The 23,189-nt window shown below is 45.1% G+C and overlaps 1 protein-coding gene across 1 annotated transcript in view; it reads left to right on the top strand.

The window, feature by feature from the left end:
* Positions 1 to 22,173, top strand: part of Sae1 (SUMO1 activating enzyme subunit 1) — a 59,807-nt gene extending 37,634 nt beyond the window's left edge. The window contains exons 7-9 of the mRNA XM_057763225.1: positions 12,758 to 12,902; positions 18,851 to 18,920; positions 21,274 to 22,173. Coding sequence (XP_057619208.1) covers positions 12,758 to 12,902; positions 18,851 to 18,920; positions 21,274 to 21,366 — 308 coding nt within the window. The 3' untranslated portion in view covers positions 21,367 to 22,173. The remainder of the gene's footprint in view (positions 1 to 12,757; positions 12,903 to 18,850; positions 18,921 to 21,273) is intronic.
* Positions 22,174 to 23,189: the final 1,016 nt, after the last annotated feature.

Below are 23,189 nucleotides of genomic sequence, written 5' to 3'. Positions count from 1 at the left end.
TGTGGAAAAATACTTAGCACATACTCCAGCTGTAGAACTGAAGACAAATAACCTAAGATCAAACATTTGGGGTGCATCTGGTATTTGCAAGATCTCTTGTTGAGAATCAGAAGAGGAAGAATTGGTCACTTTAACCTTGTGAGGAAAGCCTTAATGTAGGCTGTAGAAAAAAAATGCCCTCTCTTGTTGGCTTTCAGTACAGCTATCAAAGCAGACTTTTAAGAGCATTCCAGGAACTGGAAATGTAGGCACCTCTGCAGATACATACTGTCTTGAACAGGTTTTGCTAAGAGGTAAAGAGAAAGATAGTACACAGCAGCTGGAGGCCAGAGCAGGGTCTAATGACCATATTGGATAGGCTATCAGAACCAGAGACCTTCAGGAAGTACCTGCTGCTAGCTTAGAATAACAGGGTGACTTGCTTCCTGATGTTTTTCTAAAGTGCTCAAGAGAGACTGCTACAGTAGGGAAAGAAACGATACCTCAAACCAAAGTCTCGGTCACCTCGGTTTTAATCTAAACATGTTCTTAGTATTTATTTTTCAACTAACAGTATTGTGCTGAATCAGGAACAAAAGGAAGCTCCTGGAATAATTCTTGTGCGATGGGTTTATTGTTGTTTGTTGAAACAGGATCTCAACCAGGATAAAGCACCATGGCCTCAGAACTCCCTATGTAGCCAAAGCTGGCCCTGAAATTCTCATCTTCCTGCTTCTTCCCAATAGGTGCTGGGGTTACAGACCTAGGATATAACACAACAGGCACATCTAGTGTTAATACGGTGTTTACACGTGTTCAGGAGTGAGCAAGTAGGTAGCCAATGTGCATAAGAACAGTCAGGCTTCCTTCTTAGCAGAGCATTGTATGGAAGGCAGAACAGTTTAGAAGGTGCCTTGTATAAGTGGATTGGAGGGAGCAGAGTAAATATGCTTGTGGCTTATCATCTGCAGATTTGAAAGTGGACCTATGTGTGCATGTATGTGTTGTCTCTTCTGCAAGTGTATTTCTTAGACCTGTGAGTTGAAAAGGCTTAAATGCAAAGGCACCTTGGAAGGACTGCCCTTGCTCACTTAAATCGCAGCAGTAGTTGCTATCTTTTCCCACTAAGTGGAACCAAGGTTTCTCGAGAAATGGATGATTCCAGAGCTGGGATAGGAAAATTACAGGTGAGCTCGTAACATCCTACTGTGCCAGAAAGTATGAAAGAATGGTGGCACCTGTCAAAAGAACACGACCAATAACCAATACATGTAGGAGGGGTGATAGACATTTAAAAAACCTGGGACTGGGGCTGGAGAGATGGCTCAGAGGTTAAGAGCACTGGCTGCTCTTCCAGAGGTCCTGAGTTCAATTCCCAGCAACCACATGTGGCTCACAACCATCTGTACTGAGATCTGGCGCCCAGGCATACATCGAGACAGAATGTTGTATACATAATAAATAAATAAATCTTTAAAAAAAAAAAAACAAAACCTGGGACTGATCAGATGTCTCAGTGGATAGTTGCACTTCCTCTCCAGTTAATTTTGAGGACCTTAAGTTCAAATTTCAACACACACACACACAAATAAGTAAAACAATTTAAAAAGAGAAAAATCCTTGGCAGGCAGATCTCTGTGAGTTCGAGGCCAGCCTGGTCTAGAAGAGCTAGTTCCAGGACAGGAACCAAAAGCCACGGAGAAACCCTGTCTCGAAAAATCCTTGAGCTGGGCAGTGTTGTGCTTCTACTACCTTTCCAGGAGAGATGGAGGCATGAAGATCACTGTACTCCTTTCATTTTCAAGCCAGGCCTTGCCATAAGAGGTGGCTTGTCAATCAGCTTTGTAACTCCAGCTTCAGGTGATCCAACAGTTCTGGGTTCTGGTATCTGAGGGTTCACAAGCACACACTCCTCCCCCATAGATAAACAGATATGTACTTAAAATTTAAAAACCTTTAAAAAGTGGTGTAAGAACCTTAAAGGCCCAAGTCAGCCCCTAGAAAGATACCAGTGATGAACATAAGATGTCATGCTAGGTCCATAGAAAGATTGTTTTTTGTTGTTGGTGGTGGTTGTCAGTGGGCTCTCCACTCACCCCATTCTCACCTGCCCTATTGTACTAGGGAGGAGACCCAGGACCCTAACCTTACTAGATAAGCAGTTGGCCACAATACTGTGTCTCCAGCCCCCAAGTCTTGTTCAGCAGTGTATCATCATCTCTCCTGATCAGAAGATGGGAATCTTAAGATGAGATTTCTGCTTACATTCATCTCTGGGATAGAGAATTGTGTTTCTTTTCTAAACTATTCGATCAAAGCCCGTGTGATGTGTCGAGAGTGAGGGTTGTTGAATAAGGCACTTTCTTTATAAAAGATTTCTATTTCTACCAAATACTGGTGTTGGAATACGGGGAGCACACACATGCCTATAAACAATTACTGGTGGTGACTGCAGAAAGATTCAACTTTCATCAAAACTGGGTAGTGCCTTAGGGGATACAAAAAGTAGTAGCTAGGCAGAATAGGTCAGAGTAGGGTGCAGAAGATAGATCCTCTCCTGAGTATGGGCAAATACAAGGTAACACGAAGGGCTGGCCGCAATGGCTCATACATTAAAGTGTCTTGCTGCTCTTGCACAGGACCAGAGTTCAATTTTAAGTGCCCATATCACAAGTCTCACAACCATCTCTATGTTTTCCAGCTTCAGGGGATCTGACATCCACATGTACAGTTGTACATGTAAAATATTTTTTATGGCCGGGCAGTGGTGGTGCACGCCTTTAATCGCAGCACTTGGGAGGCAAGAGGCAGGTGGATATCCGTGAGTTTGAGGCCAGCCTGCTCTATAAGAGTTAGTTCCAAGACAGGCTCCAAAGCTACAGAGAAACCCTGTCTCGGAAAACCATTATGAAAAATTATTTCTTAAAAAGTGTTATTGCCGGGCGGTGGTGGCGCATGCCTTTAATCCCAGCACTCGGGAGGCAGAGGCAGGCGGATCTCTGTGAGTTCGAGGCCAGCCTGGTCTACAAAGGGAGTTCCAGGACAGGCTCCAAAGCTACAGAGAAACCCTGTCTCAAAAAACCAAATATATATATATTGTTGTTATAAGCAGGGCGGTGATGGTGCATGCTTAATCCCAGCACTTGGGAGGCAGGCAGATCTCTGTGAGTAGTTCAAGGCCAGCCTGGTCTATAGAGTTCCAGGGCAGACAGAGCTGTTACATTGAGAAACCCCGTCTAGAAACAGCAACAACAAAAAGATATATTGCTGTTATTTTATGTGTTTGAGTGTTCTCTCTCTCTCTCTCTCTCTCTCTCTCTCTCTCTCTCTCTCTCTCTCTCTCTCTCTCTCTCTCTCTCTCTTATGCATATGAATTCATGTCTGATGTCTTTGGAGGCCAGAAGGGGAATTAGAGCCTCTGGAATTAGATTTAAGGATGATACAGCCCAACATGGGTGCTAGAGGAATCATACTCAGGATTCTCTGCAAGAATAGCAACTGTTGCCGGGCGGTGGTAGTGCACGCCTTTAATCCCAGCACTTGGGAGGCAGAGGCAGGCGGATCTCTGTGAGTTCGAGACCAGCCTGGTCTACAAGAGCTAGTTCCAGGACAGGCTCCAAAACCACAGAGAAACCCTGTCTCAAAAAACAAAAAAAAAAAAAAAAAAAAAAAAAAAGGAATAGCAAGTGTTCACCCGGTGGGTGGTGGTGGTGGTGTATCAGGGAGGCAGAGGCAGGATCTCTTGAGTTCAAGGCCAGACAGATTTACATAATGAGTTCCAGACAGCCAGGACTGCATAGAAATTCTGTCTCAAGAAAACATTGAGCCATCTCTCCAGCCCCAAATGACAGAGAAAACTTTTTTTGAATCTTAATGGGGGAGGGGAGAATTTATCCCTACTCAGTCTGTTAAAAACCAGTATGTGGATTGGAAAGATGACTCAGTGGTTAAGAGCATGGACTGCTCTTCCAGAGGACCTGGGTTTAATTCCCAGGGCCCACGTGGCAGCCCACAACTGTAACTCCAGTTCCAGGGGACCTGACAATCCATGGCAAAACACCAGTTAATATTTAAAAAAAAAAAAAAAAAGTATGCTCTGGATTGTGCTTGAGTTCTGTTCTAACCCATTTACTATATTCTCTTCCTTTTCTTTTGAAGACAGTATCTCTGTATACCCATTGCTATCCTAGAACTTTTTATATAGACCAGGCTAGTCAGGGATACATAGTAAGTAAGACCTTGTCTCAAAAAGATTGACATTGACAGCCCCTTCACACAACTGGTGAGCAGCAGCATGAACTATGTGGACAAAGTTGGAGCTTATCCCAAGTGAGTTCCCTTCTCACACTTACTTCCAGAGGACTGGGCTGACCACCCCCTGGTCACCACATTGGTCCATCTAGTCATCCAGATAGTTCCACCACAGTCCCCAAAATCACCACTGCCCAATTAGTGGTATTGGTAGACATTCTACCACTACGACATGTCCCTAGCTCCACACTTCACCTTTTCTTTAGAAAACAGTTCTGAATATAGGTACATACCGGCACCCACAGCTGTTATCTGCTAGCCGTTCACTCTTTCTGCTCCCTTTTCTCCTGAAGCTCTGCACCTCTGTCGTACTTAAACCTCTTTTCTCCCTAGGAGGCATCTGCCAGCCTGCTCTTGTGCTCTTGTCCTTAGCCCTGCATACTTGCCCTCGCTGCTCAACTTCCCATTTCCCTTTCCTTGTGTTTGAGTTAGGTTTCCCTCCTCTGGTCCGATAGCACCTTCTGGACAAGAAGAGCTCATTAGATGAGCACTAGTCTGATACAGTCTGCTTGCTAAATGGGGGCTAGTTGAGGTCTCTTGGCACCTGTCCCAAATTTGGAGATTGTAACTAATTCTTGCTCTGTTGCTGCATTAGTTTACTCTAGGCCCTTGTGAAGCAGTCTAGAAAGGTAATTTACATAGTGGACTCTTGGCCATTTTCCCACTATGTCACAGCCAGGAAATGCATCTAAGCCTCAAAGTGCAGAGCTGTGCCCTTTTGGAAGACAGCTACTGCTAGTGGCCTGGCTACCTACACTTAGGCACCATCAAACAGCTAGGAACTTTGGCTGTTCTGGGCACTGTCCTGTGGGAATGATAAAATGTCTTTTTTTTTTTTTTTAGGGTTTCTTTTTTTATTATTATTATGTATACAATATTCTGTCTGTGTGTATATGTCTGCAGGCCAAAAGAGGGCACCAAACCCCTTTAGAGATGGTTGTGAGCCACCATGTGGTTGCTGGGAATTGAACTCAGGACCTTTGGAAGAGCAGGCAATGCTCTTAACCTCTGAGCCATCTCTCCAGCCCCTGATAAAATGTCTTTCTAAGGCAGGTGCTGGTTCTTGATTTCTGAACTTAGCCAACCAAGTCTGGGGCTCACAGCTACTTTATTCCCATAGAAAGTACTTGAAGTTAGTTTGGGGAGATGATGATGGCTCAGCGATTGAAAGCACCGCCTGCTCTTCCAAGAACCTGGATTTGATTCCCAGCACCTACATGGTGGCTTACAAACTCCTGTAATTCCAGCCCTGACCTCAATGGGTGCCAGACATATACATGCATGTTGCACACATACATAAAGGCAAAACACCCATATTTATTAAACAAATTCAGTTAGGTGTTTGGTTTGGTTTTTCAAGAGAGAGTTTCTCTGTAGCTTTAGAGCCTGTCCTAGAACTAGCTCTTGTAGACCAGGTTGGCCCCAGTTTTGTTTTTTTTTGTTTTGTTTTTTGTTTTTTTTTTAAGAATTTACGTATGTTTGGATTTGAAAGATGTTTGGGTCTACACTTTGCTGTACACTAGTTCAGAGCTTCCTGCCATTGAAAAAGCAAGTTTTGTTGCTTTTCATGGGTCCTACTTTTTCCTTTCATAATGAGAAGGACCATGGTAATCTGTCACTCAAAATTTTCATCTTAGGAATTGTTCTATTCTCTCTGCCAGTTGTTTTCTTTGGTTTCAAATCGTGTTTCTTAGATTCCCCACCTAATTGATATGGAGATGGATCCTCTTTAGAAGAAATTTCTTATTTTAGAACTCATAACCTTTGCCAGACAGGCCATAGTTAATCAGCATTATTTGAGCGTGGTGCTGCCCAGAGGGGCTTTGGTGCCTAGCAAGTAGAAGAGCTCCAAAGGACCAGCAGCTAGCCATAGGAGACATCTCTGATAATGGGGTAGCAACTACTTGTTGATTTGCTGTCGTCGTGACCACAGATGTTTAAAAATAATTTGTAGGCAAAAGCAGTGGTGGTGTTTGTGTCTGTGCAGCACTTTGTTATCAGTGGTAGGCTTGAGACCACAATCATTGAGAAAAGAGGAAGGCATTACCATCCAGGGGAGAGGGGGTGATCCTCCACCTACCTTAGTGGTGAGAAGGCAGGTGCCTAAGTGCAGGAAAACAGATCCAGAGCCACAGGCCCAGAGACTGGGTGCTTCATGGTGTGTCTGAATAGGTCCTGGCAGCATGCTTCACCAGGATTACCTTCATCCCCACACAAGGACAGATCTCATTCATTTCTTGGACAGAGACATCTGCATCTGAATGACTGGGCGCTGTCAGAGTTAAACTGAGCAAAACATCACCTCAAAAGCACTATGAGACTGTTCGGGGGCCCTGGTTGTGAGACTCTGAATGGTGCTAATGGAAGGAACTCTTCTTTTATCTGAACTTTAGGAACTCTGGGAACCTTGTCTTACTCTGCTTTCAAAGATGGGAAAACTGAGACCCACCACAATCAGATACAATAATGAGCCACATTGTCAGCCACTTGCCTTGTTTTTACTTTGCAGGTCATGTCCCCTGCCCCCACTTCCAGCATCTGCCTATGAGCTGTTGACAAGCCCTAGTCCCAGCTGCAGTCATTGTTAGAGCCTCACATCTTTTCTCTGACTGTCAGATAGCAGTCACGGGAATGTCCTGTGCCATCTTCCCTCTCAAGTGTGGTTGGCAGAGAGCAGCAGATGCCCAGATTCAAGGCCACGTGCCACTCAAGTGCTGGGTTGGAGAAAAGACTCTCTTTCCCTGCTGCTTGTGACCAGGCATAGTGGGCTGAGTGCAGAGGCCTGTCATAGTAGTTGTGTGGCTTTCGTGTGCTGACCAGGCTAGACACAGCCCATGGCTCACACTACGCCCCTTTGTGATTCATCTGTTTTGTTTTCCTTCCTTAATTACCAACATTTTATGCTAGTTATAATGTCCCCATTAAAGGAAAGAGTCACCCTGGAATCATTCATAGATGGAAAAATAGACTTTCTGGCAGAGACTGGAATCTGAATGGGAGTGTCATAGATTTTAATCCAATTAATGAAAGAAATGTGACTAAAAGTTTAGCTTGAAGATTTTAGTAGCTGCAGGATATTCTGTTCTGTTCATAGTTACCATCCTATTAATGAGAATAATCCCAGGTTTACTATGGTATAAATAACATGGTGGTGAACATTTGTGCATAATCAGTTAAGTGCTATTACATTACCTTGTGTGAAGAATCATTTTGAAAGTTTTGCTGTATACCCCTGACTAGCTTAGATCTCAGTGTAGGCAAGGCCTTTAGCTTGTGATGATCCTAGAGCTTTAATTGTAGGTATTTATTAACATGTTCTGTGACTCACTGAACACTCCTGCCTCTTCTGAGCAGTAGATGAGATGCAGGTCCTCTGTCTTCTGCTTGAGTAATCTCAGTATAATTTGATAGGCAAAAAGGGCATCTAATTTTGAGTCATTTCTGAGAATTGGTCTTCTCCTTAACCCATCAACAGCTTTCATGTGGCTGTCTGGGAGTTTTTCAGAAGCAAGTGAGTGACAGTGTCTTTCCCTTTTTTGAGCTGACTCATCATAAGGCCATTGATGAAGTTTTATTAAAGAGATGAAAAGGTGAAGTACTTGCTTTCTGTCATTATAACAAATAAATTGAGGCAGTAAACTATTTATAGAGAACAAGATCCCAGTATGGTGGCACTGGGGAGGTATAGACTGGAGGATAGCTGCAAGTTCTGGGCCAGTGCCAGTTTGAGACCACCAGGGCTGCCAAATGTGATCATCTCAAAAAGCAAGCAAGCAAACAAAAAAATGTGTGTGTGTTGAGGGGGCAGTGTCTTGGAACTGACTGAGAATACCACTGTGTATGTACATAGCTTAGCAGAACCATTCACCTATGCCAGTAGTCAGGAAACAAAGGAAGAGAAGATTTGGATTCCATAATCCCTATTGAGTATACCTTCATCAGCCCTCAGACCTCCCAGTCATGCAAGCTAGGAACCAAGATTTTGTCATGTAAACATTTATGAAAGCTGTAGACAGGACTTGGACCTCATACAGGGCATCTGAGAGTCTTCAGGAAGACCACTGTGGCTCTGACATCAAGCTGTACTTGTAAATATGTCATTTGTGTAATGTAGGGTCCCCATCTCAGGCCTGGGGTGGAGACTTGGGCTCAGGGAGTGTCATGAAAGAAGTATACATATGCATGGACTGATGCTGCTGAGACTGGACTTGAGGCCAATAGGAAAACACTGGGCACTGATCTGAGCAGATGAAGAGATACTACAAGCCATAAGAGTCTGAGAGCCACTTCATAGAAACCTCCAGGCCATTCCCCGCCAGCTTAATTGTCTTCTATTTTTGTTGCTTTGTTTTGGGTGGCTTTGGTGATCACATTAAATACTACAGTATTTGGCTGACTGGTTCTTGCTTGTGTGCTGGGGATGGAACCCAGGGCCTTGCTCCCTACTGGATAAGTACACCATTACTGGGTACATCCCTATCCCCATCATAATAATATTTTGTTTATTTTTTTACTTTTGAGCAGTATCTCACTGTGTAGCCAAAACTAGACTTGGATGTAAACTTATAAGTGACCTTCTACCTGTGTCAGCACTGAGCTGATATCTGAATTTTGATGAAATTTGAGTATATTTAGATATTTTTGCAGAGGTTGTGTTATGTTCACATATACACAGGGTCTCTTTAAAATATAAAAAAATGGTTTGTTTTTGTTTTATTTTATTTGTTTTGGGTTTTTTTGTTTTGTTTTGCTTTTCCAGACAGGGTTTCTCTGTTTAGCCCTGACTGTCCTAGAACTCATTTTGCAGATCTCAGGCTGGCCTCAAACTCAGAAATTACCCTTCTCTGTCTCCCTGAATGGTAGGATTAAAGACACGCAGCACCATTACCGAGAAGATAGTTAATTTCATAGTGTGTCTTTCCCATCACATAGACTGTCATACACTTAGGCAGACACAGTGACCGCTCCATCTTCATCATAGATGTCATCATGCCCTAGCCTTGGGCAGCCTGAGTTAAAATAGTTCAGATGAGGTTAATCAGTTTGGAACTCCAATTGTGTAGTATTTTATATTATCCTATGAGTCATCTTTTGGTAAAGCAGTTCTCCATCCCAGTGTTTGATCTGAGCAAATTACAACCCAAACTGGTGAGGAGGTGCACTTTAGAAATGCAGAGTCAACAGCTGTGCCCATGTGTGGCTGGCTGTTTGAGAGCAGAACAAAGAGAAGAATGTAGTAAGAACTTGCCAGGGGCTGGGGTCAGTCCTGAGGCCCCCGCATTTCTGGAACATGAGTTTCTTCCCACCCCTTTCACTTCTGCTAAGGAGTGCTGACATTCGAAAAAGAGGGGGAAAGACCGCTTCTGTTTGCTTTGCTGCAAATAAGTGGCCCTGCTGTTGGCCACCTGCCCAGTGGCACTGAGAGCACCTCAGATGTGGTCAGTGAGGTATGTACACGGTGCCAGCCTGCCGGCATCATCCAGGCAGACTGCACCCAGCATAGCCAGGCCATTGCCTTTGCTCTTCCTTTTGGTGCCACCTGGTTTATGTCTGAGACGAAGACAGATGGACAAGGGTTTCTGCTTCCTCTGTTCACCCTCTGATCTAGTAGCTTGCAGTTGATGTTACCTTTGTGAACATTCAAGACCATCTGGGAAATGTGTGTTGCAAAAATGTAGTCCAGTGTAGTGAGGGGCCAGACCATGTGGCACCTTTGGTGCCAAGTTCCTGCATGGTTCTGCCACTTTTGGATTCCAGAAGCAGGCCTGTGTTTATACGCCCGCTCCTTTCCCCTTAGCAGTTGAGCAGTTGAGTGTTTCTTCCTCTAAAAGTAGAAGGGTAATGGTTGTCACCGTCCTTTCCTGTTAATTCTTTTTTTTTTTTTTTTTTTTTTGGTTTTTTCGAGACAGGGTTTCTCTGTAGCTTTGGAGCCTGTTCTGGAACTCCCTTTGTAGACCAGGCTGGCCTCGAACTCACAGAGATCCGCCTGTCTCTGCCTCCCAAGTGCTGGGATTAAAGGCGTGTGCCACCACCGCCCGGCTTTTCCTGTTATTCTTGTGAAGCTACTCATACATGTAGCATGTTCAACATGGCTCCTACACATAGCAGGTCTATGACTATTTAGAGTTTGTTCCCAGAACTGATATTTTCTGGACACTTGTGAAAGTTAGTATTCCCAGTGATAAAAAGGAGAGGACTATGCAGGAGGCCACAACTGTAGGGTTGCTTTTCCTGTCCGGGAGCTTGCAGTCTGGCTTCCTCTTTCTGCCATGAGCCACTGGGCCTCATCTAGCCATCTGACATCACATCCACCTTCTGTGCCAACAGCACCCACTATCCACTCTGGGTGTTGGTGTCTTGAATTCTCAGGAGTCACTGGCATTGTGCAAGGGCCACCCAGAGAAATTGCTGAGGCTAGGCTGTCTAGTGTCTGGGTTTCTCTGTTTTCTCGGAATGTTGGGAAAGGGGCTTTCTGTACAACAGATTGTAGCTGCCACTCCAGCCAGACTCCAGATGCCCACTCAGTGCCTTGTGATGTGATGCACATGTGATGTGTAGTTAGAAACCAAGCTCACAGAGTGGCAGTGCATGGTGGCTGACCTCTAACTTGTCAAGTGTTCAGATAGCACTAAGGGGTTTAATGATGCCCTTGGAGAGGCTGACATACCAGAGCACAAACAATACCCCGAGCAAGCAGTAATTCCATGAGAGTTGCCAGAGAAATGGGAACTCGATATTTTATTCAGTGGAAACATCCCAGAAACCATAGTCTTTTCTTCTACCTGGGCTCTTGTGGTTTATGATTTTCTTGGAAAACTTGGAACACATTTCCAAATTCTGCTCTGACATTGGTGGAGGGCTGTTGGCTTTGTGAATTTTCTGTCATGAATGTTGCCCCAGCCATAAGCTTTCCAGATACCCACTAGTGTACTTTCATTCCCAGGTCTGTCTGGCACCAAATAAGTGCCTCTGAGGCCGGTCAAATAGAGTTTGTGCTACTTGGAAACTGGCTCTAGTCATGGGTGTTCATTTGTCAAGGTGTTTATCAGTCTCAGGGTAATAGAATGAGCTTAAAAAGGAAGAACAAAAAAAAAAAACAAAAAACCTGGGGCTGGAGAAATGACTCAGGGTTTAAGAGTACTTGCTGCTCTATCAGAGGAGCAGAGTTTGGTTCCCAGCACCCAATTCAGGTCACTCCACCCTCTGTAACTCCAGGGAACCGACACCTCTAGCTTCCACAGGAACCAGCACTCACATGTACATACCCACATGCAGATACACACCTATACATCACTAAAAATCTTCCAAGTTCCAAATGCTTGTATTTTTAAGAGCCCAGAACAATTTGAAATAGCTCAGCTTCTAGTCTCTTTAATATTAGGGAAGAGCCTCTGACCCTGCAGGGCTAATTCACCAATCTCTTCCTCGGTGTACAAAGGCTAAGACTTCAATGTGTGTACTTAGCAAATAGTAAAGTACCTGTCCATTTAAGTGCTCCCTAGAGCACCCAGGACTGAGTCTAAGAAGCAGATCCACATGTTTCTATCTCCACTCTGACACACTCTGTGTGGTTTGGAGCAAACTATGACTCCTGTGGTCACACTCTCCCTTGAAGAAGTGTGCAGGTGATAATGGGGCCAGGTACAGCAGCAGCAGAAAGTGCTCTTGTCATTGTTGTTTCATTTGGACTAAGTTCTAGCCTTGTACATAAACCTGGCGCCAAGACATGGTTGGGACCTTTCCCCTGCTTCCTTGGTTCCTGGAGGTTGGTATGGTTCTTGTGTTAAGGGAGGTTTGTTTGCAGTAACCTGCCTTCCTGCGGAGTGAGTATTTGACTATTCTTTCTGGCTTAAGCAGCCCTTTGAACTGATGCCTAGAATGCAGGCCTCCCACCCTGACCTCTCCTCCAGGTCATAACAGGGCTTCTGCTGGCCTCTTCTGCCCAAGCACATTTACTTATTTCCTCCTCAGGAAAGCCTTACCTGACTTTGACCTGGGTCAGATCCCATTTTACTTTCCAAGCACTTGTCACAGAAAATTTAGTTGTTGTAATGCTGTAGTTGCCTTTCTGACTCATTTGTTTGGTGGATAAAACGTGTATTACCTTTCATTTGGCCCACATTTTGATTATTATTATTTCCTATAGGTGAATACAAGAAGAAAAGACATTTGGGGTTTTCCTTCTGTTTGAGGTTTTGTTTTTTTTGTTTGTTTGTTTGTTTTTTTGTTTTTGTTTTTCGAGACAGGGTTTCTCTGTGGTTTTGGAGCCTGTCCTGGAACTAGCTCTTGTAGACCAGGCTGGTCTCGAACTCAAAGAGATCCGCCTGCCTCTGCCTCTGCCTCCTGAGTGCTGGGATTAAAGGCGTGCGCCACCACCGCCCGGCTGTTTGAGGTTTTGAAGTGAGATCAGAGCATTCATTATAAGATTGGCTCTCTAACCTTCCTTTCACCCTTTTTCCTTCCCCAGTGCTGCTGAAATTCCGCACAGATAAAGGGAGAGATCCCAGTTCTGATAGCTACAGCGAGGATGCAGAGCTGCTGCTGCAGATACGAAATGATGTACTTGACTCTCTGGGTGTCAGCCCTGACTTGCTTCCCGATGACTTTGTCAGGTTGGTATCAGAACAGACAGCCATCTGGTTTTGGTGTTTGTCTTTATGGAGACCCAAAGCCTCAAAGGGGACTCCTGTGCCACATTTGCCAGCTGCATAAACCACCTGCCAGTGTTATAACCAACACTACGAGAGAAGTGAAGACTTGTAGGTTTGGTTTTCATGTGGTTTGAAATTTGAGTGCCATGTGGTTTGTTAACGTGTTCTGTGCCTTTCTGTCTCACCTATGTCCTGTGTGAGACATTGGTCGGTGCATCATTTCCTCACCTGTCACAGGGTGGGAGGTCCCAACATGTGGAGCACTTAGCTTTTTGCAGCCCCCCCTGCTTGCTGGTCTTGTGTTCAGCCTTAGCTATATAATGCTGTAGTATGTCTCCTTGAGTCATATGCTGTCCAGATTCAGTCCCTGGATGAATAAGGAGGGAGTTGCTGGGTCTAAAGGTGTGTTTGGTCACTTGGTAGATATTGTGGTAGTTATTTATCATTCAGCAGTAGTAGTATATCAGCAGAAACCTCCGATCTAGTGCCCAGGCTCTGGGACGCTCTAGCCCTGGCAGTCTCCTGCTCTTCCACAGCCAGGCTTGAGATGTTGTAGACAAGTTCCTTCCAGGTAGCTCTGCCATCTTCTGCATACTTGAGCTGCTGCCCCCGCTCCAACTCCTGAGCCTCCAATCTGTAGCCCTAGGAATTGTGAGCAATTTATTTGCTGCGGTTTCTAAACAGCTCTTGACAACAGGGCAGTTGCTCAGTGAGCTCATAATCTGCCTTAATCCTCAAAGCAATGCAGTTTCTAGGTGAGGGGATGGAAGCTCAGAGAGGTGCAGTCACGACATCCATGCACAGAGGTTTTTCTTCTGCTCAACTATGTTTGTCTCTTGATTATAGATTATTTCCCCATTATTTAAGTGAAGAAATGATCTATAGAGATACAGTCACATGCCTCACATTTTGTTGTCATTGTTACCCTCTTTTGGTTTTTCGAGACAGGGTTTCTCTGTATAGCTTTGGAGCCTGTCCTGGAACTCACTTGTTAGACCAGACTGGCTTCGAACTCCCAGAGATCCGCCTGTCTCTACCTCTTGAGTGCTGTGATTAAAGGCGTGTGCCACCGCCACCCGGCTTGTTACCCTCTTTTGAGTTGTGACTTTGTGAGTTCTTAGATGACAGGTGTGTGCCACAGTGCATGGCTCTGCCCAAGGTCTGTGTCAGTAATAGTTTTGAAGTCACCCCATATCTCACCGTGGTAGCCCATACTCCTTTCAGGTTCTTCCCAGCAATACAGTTGTCAGAAGGTTCCTTCTTCCTAGAGCCTTCTCTTTTCCTGGACTTCTTCTACCCATCCTAGCCAGCATCACCTATGTAGGGAGTCTTTAACTCCTTACGTAACCGTGGACTAAAAGGCTCTCCTCCAAAGCTAGGAAGCAGTCTTTGAGGTACTTTTGCAAGAGTGAGACTATAAGAACGGGGCTGTCAGCACCACAAGCTTGGTACTCTGCTGTGGGAAGGACCAGAACATGAGAAGCAGGTGTTGCTTGCTTTCTACTTCACAACCTGAGGAATACTCAATTCCACCAAGCTTCTCTAACAAACAGTTGGAGAAGTGCCTGACCCAGGCAGTCAGTGGCAACTTTGATACAAGACCGTGAGCATGCAGCCAGTTGACTAATTTGAGCATTTAGGATGATGAACTGGCTGCTCACCAGGCAATGGAATTAAAGGTTCTACTTCCCAGAATGGACAGGCCATACATGACCTAATGAGCTATTGGCTGGCTCTTCTCTTCTCCGTCTACCCCTTGTGGAAACCACATTCCCTGTCTAGGTTCTGTGTGTTCAGCTGTTTCTATTGCCTTCTAAGTAAGAGATGTTCAGAGGCCTCTTGAAGCCTGTCTGCTGGCGGCCTGGGGTATAAAATAAGGCTGCGAGTAAAAAAATGGATCTCCCGCTCTCAACTGAACTACCCCTTGCAAATTGCTTGATACTGCTGAGGAGAGACAGCTATGCTTGTGTCTCTGTCTTTCTTTTGGTCTGTGCCGTTCACCATCTTGTTTTGAGTGCTATCTCCTCAAAGAGACTTAATGCTTTTCTGATGAGAAAAGATGACCCATTTCAGCTGCTGCTAACATCTCTGGGTCTGGCCTCACAGATTTATCTTCTACTGTTTAAATATTTGGTGGATATTCTTCGACTGCTCCTTTGCAGTATACCGTAATACAACCTAATTTTTAAAGAATTTTTTATGATTGATTTAACTTTATTTTATGTGCATTGGTGTGAAGGTGTCAGATTCCCTAGAACTAGATTTACAGACAGTTGTGAGCTGCCATTTGGGTGCTGGGAAGTGGGTCCTCTGGAAGAGCAGTCATGGCTCTTAAATGCTGAGCCATCTCTCCAGCCCATAATACGACCTACTTATGGTACTAAACAGATCTATGTTACTTGTACATCAAGGTGGTATTGTGCTGCCTGTATGTTTAACTGTTAACTTTCACTTAGTTTATTAGGATGTGGTTATAGTGTCAGCATTTCATAAACAAGCATTCATAACTTTATAAAATAACATTTTTTTTTTTTTTTTTAATTAGTACTCTGGCCGGGCAGTGGTAGCTCACACCTTTAATCCCAGTACTTGGGAAGCAGAGGCAAGCAAATTGCTGTGAGTTTACAGCCAGCCTAGCCTACAGAGCAAGTTTCAGGACAGCCAGGAATGTTAAACAGAGAAACCCTGTCTCAAAAAACCAGAAGAAGCCGGGCGGTGGTGGCGCACGCCTTTAATCCCAGCACTCGGGAGGCAGAGGCAGGCGGATCTCTGTGAGTTCGAGACCAGCCTGGTCTACAAGAGCTAGTTCCAGGACGGGCTCCAAAACCACAGAGAAACCCTGTCTCGAAAAACCAAAAAAAAAAAAAAAAAAAAAAAAAAACAGAAGAAAATAATAATAATTAGCACTCTAGTGGGCAGAGGCAAAAGGATCAGGAGTTCAGAGCCATCTTCCACTATGTGGTGTATTTGACGCAACCTGAGTTATATATGAGATCCTGTCTCAAAACAAATTTATAGCCCGGGCGCTGGTGGCACTCGCCTTTAATCCCAGCACTCGGGAGGCAGAGGCAGGCAGATCTCTGTGAGTTTGAGGCCAGCCTGGTCTAGAAGAGCTAGTTCCAGGACAGGAACCAAAAGCTACGGAGAAACCTTGTCTCGAAAATAAAAAACAAAAAAACATAACCCCAAATTTATAGTAAAGTATGCATGACAAAGTTAGCCATCTCAGGGGGTAGAGCACTTGCCACCAGTCATGTCAACCTGAGTCAGTTCCTATGGCCGCAAGTTGTTCCCTGACCTCTACTCACTGCTGTGGCATGCCACATTATAAAATAAAAATGGGAGTAAGTAAAATTGATAGTAATTTTTTTTGTTTGGCCATTTTAATAATTTATTTCAGGTGTGTTAATACGTGGTGCTGGAAGCGTAGGGGACTTATGCCATAGTATGTCTGTGGGGATTAGAGTATACTTGTGGGGTATGTTCTTTGTCCACCCTTACATGGGTTCCAGGGATTGAACTCAAGGTCAGCAGGTTTACCCAGAGCCATCATCCTGGTCCTCATTCTAACCTCTGTTTTGTTTTAGTATTTTTTTATTGTATTTACTTATACTTCATGCATATGGATGTTTTATCAGCATGTATGGTCTGTACCGTGTGTGCCGGAGCACACAAGCCAGAAGAAGGTGCCAGATGCTCTGGAACTGGGAATAACAGATTGTTGTTGTTGTTGTTGTTGTTGTTGTTTGCCCATAAACAGTAGTTATAAGCCATTGTGTGGTGCTGGAAATAGAACCCAGTTCCTCTGGAAGAGCAGCAAGTGTTCTCCCAACTCTTTTTTAACTATTTATGCTTGTGCTATTCCTTGGCATTAGTTCTTTTCTCTCTGTTGTACAGCCATCATCATTGATTCCCTATTCTATTCCTCCCAGCTCCTGGGGCCTCCAGTGCACTGTGCCCTAAAGTTCTCGTGTAAGTGGAATTGTGCGGTATTTGTTCTTGTCATCAGATATCTCAGCACATACTTTTGAGGCAGAGGGAAGAGCACTGACTTGATTTCTAGGCTGACTAGGACTCTAGAGTGACTATTTCAACATCTTAACAGCCCGGACTATCCTATGTGAATTTTTTTGGAATTTTCTGTTTTGTTTTTTTTTTTTTTAATTTATTTATTTATTATGTATACAATATTCTGTGTGTGTATGTCTGCAGGCCAGAAGAGGGTGCCAGACATCATTACAGATGGTTGTGAACTACCATGTGGTTGCCGGGAATTGAACTCAGGACCTTTGGAAGAGCAGGCAATGCTCTTAACCACTGAGCCATCTCTCCAGCCCCTTCTGTTTGTTTTTTGCTTTTGTTTTTAATGTTTTTTATTTTGTTTTTGTTTTTCTTTGTGGTACTGGAGACTAACTTAAAGGGCTCAAATACACTAAACACACAGCTCCAGCCCCAACTGACAGGTTTGTATGTCTATGGGTAGATGCCTTACCTATGTCATCACTTGGATGTAAAGACCAGTGGTTGAATCGGGATCTCTTCCTCAGGCATTCTCTACCTTATGTTTCTAAGATAGGGTCTCTCACTGAACCTGGAACTTGCTGATTAGTTAAACTAGCTTGCCAGAAAACCCTAGGTGTCTTCTCATCTCCACCATGCCCAGCTTTCACACGGTTGCTAGGGATTAAACTCAGGTCTTCATGTCTGTATGCTCTTTATGTAGACCTGACTGTTCTAGAACTCAGAGATCCACCTGCCTCTGCCTCCCATTGCTAGGACTAAAGACATGCACCACCAAACTCAGCTAGAAACAGTACTTTTTGAAGAAGGAAAAAAAGCAAAATACTGTGAAGTGTTAACTTGCAGAATGTAGGTGTGTGAGTGGTTTTTGTTTGTAACAGGCTGAGTGGTAGCATGTCTTCTAATGTCAGTTGCTCAGGAGACAAAGGCAGGAAGATGGGAAGTTTAAGACCACCCTGAACAACTTAGTACACTTGGTCATCTCAAAACACTAAAAAGGGGGGACAGAGAGATGGCTCAATGGTTAAGAGCACTGGCTGTCTGGGTGGCGCATGCCTTTAATTCCAGCACTCGGGAGACAGAGGCAGGTGGATCTCTCTGAATTTGAGGCCAGCCTTGTGTACAAGAGCTAGTTGCAGGACAGGCTCCAAAACTGCAGAAAATCCCTGTCTCAAAAAACCAAAAGCAACAACAAAATGCCTTAACAAATCACAAAATGGTTGTTGGTAGTTGAGTTTACATTATATGTATGTTAGTGGTATGCCTTTAAAGATGTCTAGAAGGCATGTTTATTTGTGTAAAAGGGTTAGGGTTTGCTACCTCTGTTTGCTCCTTTAACTGACCCCTCTGTTGTGGTCTAGCAACTAGCTGGGCAGCATCCTTTGGGAGCCTATGACTGAAGGTGTTTTGGATACCAGAATGCTAATTTGGGGGGTTAGCTGACAGTCTTCTCTGAGATCTGTCCTGAGTGCCCAAGCTGCTTTCTAGGAGAGTTATACTGATTTCGTGCTATACCCTGTGTTTCCCATTTGTTCTGCTTGCCCATGCTTCTGGGAATAGCATGCAGAAGAATATACAGCCCATGTGCTGAGAGAATTGCGAGAATGTGCAGGGGCATTCACACATCTGGTATTTGTAGGGGGCCTTATTTTAGGAAGCACAGATATAGTCTTTCCTTGAACTTAAAAAAATTATGTGAAGGAATTCTTGCTTCCTAAAGTAAAAGTCTTTCCCACCCTTTTAGGAGCCCCTGGGGTCAGATTTAATTTTCACGCTTGGATGCCAGTTCTAGCACTTATCTCTGGCTAGGACTTTTATCCAGGACAGCCCCGGACTGACACCCCCCTACCCCTTGCCCTGGTGCTATGTTTTACTTGTCTGTCTTCTAGGTACTGCTTCTCTGAGATGGCTCCAGTATGTGCTGTGGTTGGAGGAATCTTGGCACAGGAAATTGTGAAGGTAAAATCATTACGGAGCCCTCCCCTGAACCCAGCACCCTGACTGCACACTAACAGAGCCACGGGCTGCCTCAGACCTGCCTGAACTCTCGCCCTCAGCCTTGATGCATACCCCGACTTTCTATGCAACTCATCCACGGGCCAGCTGGCTAGTGGCCTCAGATGCTTTCTATTGTTGCCACTCTGTCTGCTCTATCAGCTGCATGGTTAGATCGAGATCCCAGTCTAAGAGGAAAGCAGAAGAGACTCCCAATACCCGAGCTCTTAACCTGCATCCATCACAGTGGTGTCTGGGCATCCCCTGTTTATTCCAAATGCTGTGGGTATCTGTAGCAAAGGTTTAGTTCAGTGTCTGTGGGGCATATACTCTGCCAGCACCTACATGAGACTCTACAGTGACCTGTTACTTCCTATTATGGGCAGTTAATACCTTACAAAGGAGGACTAGGTCTGGGAACTAATGTAGCCTTTCTGGAATGTTTGGGTTGCTAAAACATTGGCAAACTTTGAAGTGGATTTTATTTCCTTTGGAGACTTCAATATTTGCCAAACCTTGTTAAATTTGTCTTTTTTTAGGGCTCAGTGGTATAAAGTGTGTGCTTATCACTCCCAAGACCTCTGTGTCAGTCCCTAGAAACTATTGGTTTGGTTTTTGTTTTGTTTTGTTTTTTTGGTTTTCAGGCAGGGTCTCAGTCTATAACTCAGGTTAACCTTGAACTAGCAGTTCTCGTGCCTCACCTCTTGAGTGCTGGGATTGCAGGCATGAGCTACCATGGCAGTCTCTGGTAGCTGCTCATCTTTGTGTGCTGTGCACAGAGGTATGCCTGACTGGCTGACTTGCCCACATCTCTGCAAGTAAAGTTCAGATCCAGGAGGATGTAAGCTTTTTCATTCCCACTGACTGGCTCTCTTGCCCGAGTCTCACCTGTTTCTATACTCTAGACAGAGAGAGCTTGCAGGAGTTGGTTCTATACTCTTAGACAGCCCTAGAAGCAGGGGAGCTCAGCATCTCTTCAGATGTTAATCCTGCAGATGGCGCCCTAACACCTGTCCAGAGACTGGCTTGGCACTGTTTGTCCTGTTGAGTAGAGTAGAGGTTGGGGGAGGTGGCCTGGAGCCATTGTTGATGATGGCTTCTGCGCACCCCTGTCTTAGTGCTGCCCCCTCCTTCCTGCCTGCTGGCACAGCTGTTGCTCAGCGTCTTGTTTCTGTTTACCCCAGACAGTCAGTGCACTCCACATTCTTGGTTGCTGGGTGTGTTTGGAATCTCGTACCCCATCTTACTAGGGAAGCACTTTACCTTTTGCCCCATGTTCACCCTGTGCCCTGTCCCTTCATCCCCTCCACTCCCTCTGCTTACAACACTTTGGCCAGCTGGCAGGAGGGCCTGCATCTGAGGCCCTCTCTCTGAACACCTATAAAAAGTACATAGGAGGAGTTAGAGGGCAAGTGTGAAAGTCCTGCAGATCAGCTTTCCCTTCCTCCCTGCCTCCTTCCTTCCCTTCTTTCCTTTCTCCCTTCCTGCCTTCCGTCTGTCCATCACTGTCCCGGCAGACTTTAGCCTTCAGTCATCCCTGGTAGAGACAGTAGTGAAAGCAGCAGTCACAGCAAACCCCGTGCTAGAATGAGTCAAGTCAGCACCAGCACCTGCAATTCCACCTGCTCAGGAGGCTGAACCACTGACCCAGGGAGCACAGGAGATGAGACCAGCCTAGACGCATGGGTCACCTCTACCTTGGGTTCAGTGTTCTGTGTATGGCATCCTCCGATAGTGCTCACACACACGCGCGCGCGTGCACCCTTGGTAGCAACAGCTCCTGTTTGTTACTGAGAATGTACCCTGAGGAGGGCCAAGAAAGGGGTGGCAGTCAGAAGTGACATGCCAGTGCCTCCTGGAATAAAGAGGGCCAGGCCACAGTTGACACAGTTGAGTAACACTGCTTTAAAAAGCTTATATTTGGTTTGATTTGGTTTTGTTTGTTTAGGGCAGGGTTTCACTGTGTCCACCTGTACTATGTAGACCTGTCTGGCCTTGAACTCACAGATCTAAGTGCTAAGGTTTGAGGCCTGTGCCATGGCTATTGAAGCACTTTTTTTCTTTCTGAATGGTGTGTGAAGACACATGGCAGTCACAGGACCACTTGCAGGAATTGGTTCTTTCTCGCATGGGGTTTTCGGGGGTTGAACTTAGGGTATCAGGCTTAGCAGAAGCTTTTACCCAGAGTCCTCTTGGTCCTTATTTTGTAATTTTTATTTAATTTTACCCAGTCCACTTTTAGAAGGCCTGTCAATTTGTTGTTGTTGTTCTGGTGTGTCTCTTAACATTGAAGCTGAGCCTTCTTGTCTCTTCTCAGGCCCTGTCTCAACGGGACCCTCCTCACAACAATTTCTTCTTTTTTGATGGCATGAAGGGGAGTGGAGTTGTGGAGTGTCTGGGTCCCAAGTGAGCCTGCGGTGTGCGTGCTCCAAGCCCACCTGCCACCTGCTGTCTCCCCAAGAAGGCATTTCTGGATGACAATTTTCCTAGATTTTCCTAGAACAAGTAGGCCTGACTGTGTCCTGCTTCCATCCTACCAACTGCTCCATAGCATCACCATCAAAGAGCAGCATGCTTCATGTTGTCGGAGCTTCTTAGAACCTTCTGGACTTCGTCCTTTCCATAGGTCAACAGAAAGGAGAAGGCCTTCAGCAGGGGTATGAGGCCCAGAGCTTTTGAAACTCAGTGCAAGTGCTCTTCTGCCAAAGCCTGAAGGAGAACAGCCTTCGGTTACTGAGCCTTCATCAGGGTGTAGCCTGGGCTTTGGAAAGGGAGCCTTTCTTGTCACCCAGCTTTCTTACAAGATAAGCCTTAGTGGAACTGTTCATTTCTTATCTTTTGGTTGTGCGCCTGTGAACATAACCTAATAGCTGAGCCATCTCTCAGCCCAAATTTTTATTTCCAAAAAGGCAGATTTGGTGCCAGGGGCATGATGTAAGCCTGTAATCCTATAAAATGGGTGGCAGGGCCAGGAGGATTGCTGTAAGTTTCAAGGCCAAGCTGCTCTACAAAGTGTACTAAGAACCTGTCTCAGAATATAATAAAAGCTGTGTTCCAGAGTTAGAGGTGACTGTCCCCTCATCTTGGGCACCCAGGTCCTCCGGTGGGAGGGTTGAGTTGGTTTGGTCTTCTTGTGGGTGGGACAGCTTGTTGTCTCTAGTTTGTAGATTCCCTTGGTGTTTGTGGGGAATGATAATAAAGTAATAACTCTGCCAAACTTGCCTGTTTCCTCTGTTCTAGAAATTTGTGGTTGGCTATTCTCCCTCTTTCCCCAAACCTGAAGGGTCTCACTCATTCTTCAGAGGTCCTTTCTGGCCCAGTGCTGCCGCGTTCGTTCCTTTCCAGCATCCTCTTGATGATGCAGAGTTGACTGCACCAGAGGGTGCGCAGGTGGCTTACATTTCTGCCTGTGTCGTGGCCGCTCTCGGTGGTAATGGTGAGGTCAAGCAGGTGTTCCTGAGTACAAAACACAATTCCACCTTCCCTCATACTCGTGCCTGTTGCAGCAGATCCCTTTCGGAGCACCATTAATTAGTGCAGCCAAGTTGCTGGGCTGCTGTGTGAAAGACAAATGACACTTTTCCAGTTGCAATGTAAAGCTTTGGTCGCAAGGGGGAGCAGAGATACTCTTGAACTTTCTAGCTTGTGACTCTAGATAATGGACTGAGTCACTCAAGAGACCCTCTGGGGAATCTGACACTGCCAGCCCCAGGCAAGAAATATCACCAATCTTTCAAATTCTGTGTACATACCTCCAGATTACAAGTACATTGTAGAAGTGGATAATCCTTAAGTTTCTAGAAAGGTTTTCAGTAAAGTGGTGGCTTCTAGAACCTCTGGAAGGTGCACAACTCTCTTGGGACAGAAGATCTGATCATGGTAGGTATGGGAGAGGGAATGAGGGGGTCAGCTGCCCAGAATGTGAGCACCCACAGGACTGGACATGATAGTGTGTGCCTTTACTCCCAGAACCCAGGAAGTGGAAACAGAATCATGAGTTCCAGATCAAATTACTTAGACCTTGTCTCCAAAGAAACCAAAAATAATAAAGCAAAAACTATCACCTGTATGCTCAGACTTAGCTATCTACTTTTTAAAGATATTTTTATGCATTTTTCTGAGTGTTAAGTATGTAGGCACACATGCCTTGGTGCTCATTCTGAGGTCAAATTTATAATGTAGCTGGGCATGGTGGCACACACCTTCAGTCCCAGCACCTATCTGTGTAGACAG

Source organism: Chionomys nivalis, chromosome 2 (genome assembly GCF_950005125.1).
Source record: "Chionomys nivalis chromosome 2, mChiNiv1.1, whole genome shotgun sequence".
Classification (NCBI taxonomy): Eukaryota; Metazoa; Chordata; class Mammalia; order Rodentia; family Cricetidae; genus Chionomys; species Chionomys nivalis.
Note: the sequence above shows the minus strand (reverse complement) of the source record. Positions and strands in the feature narration are given on the sequence as shown.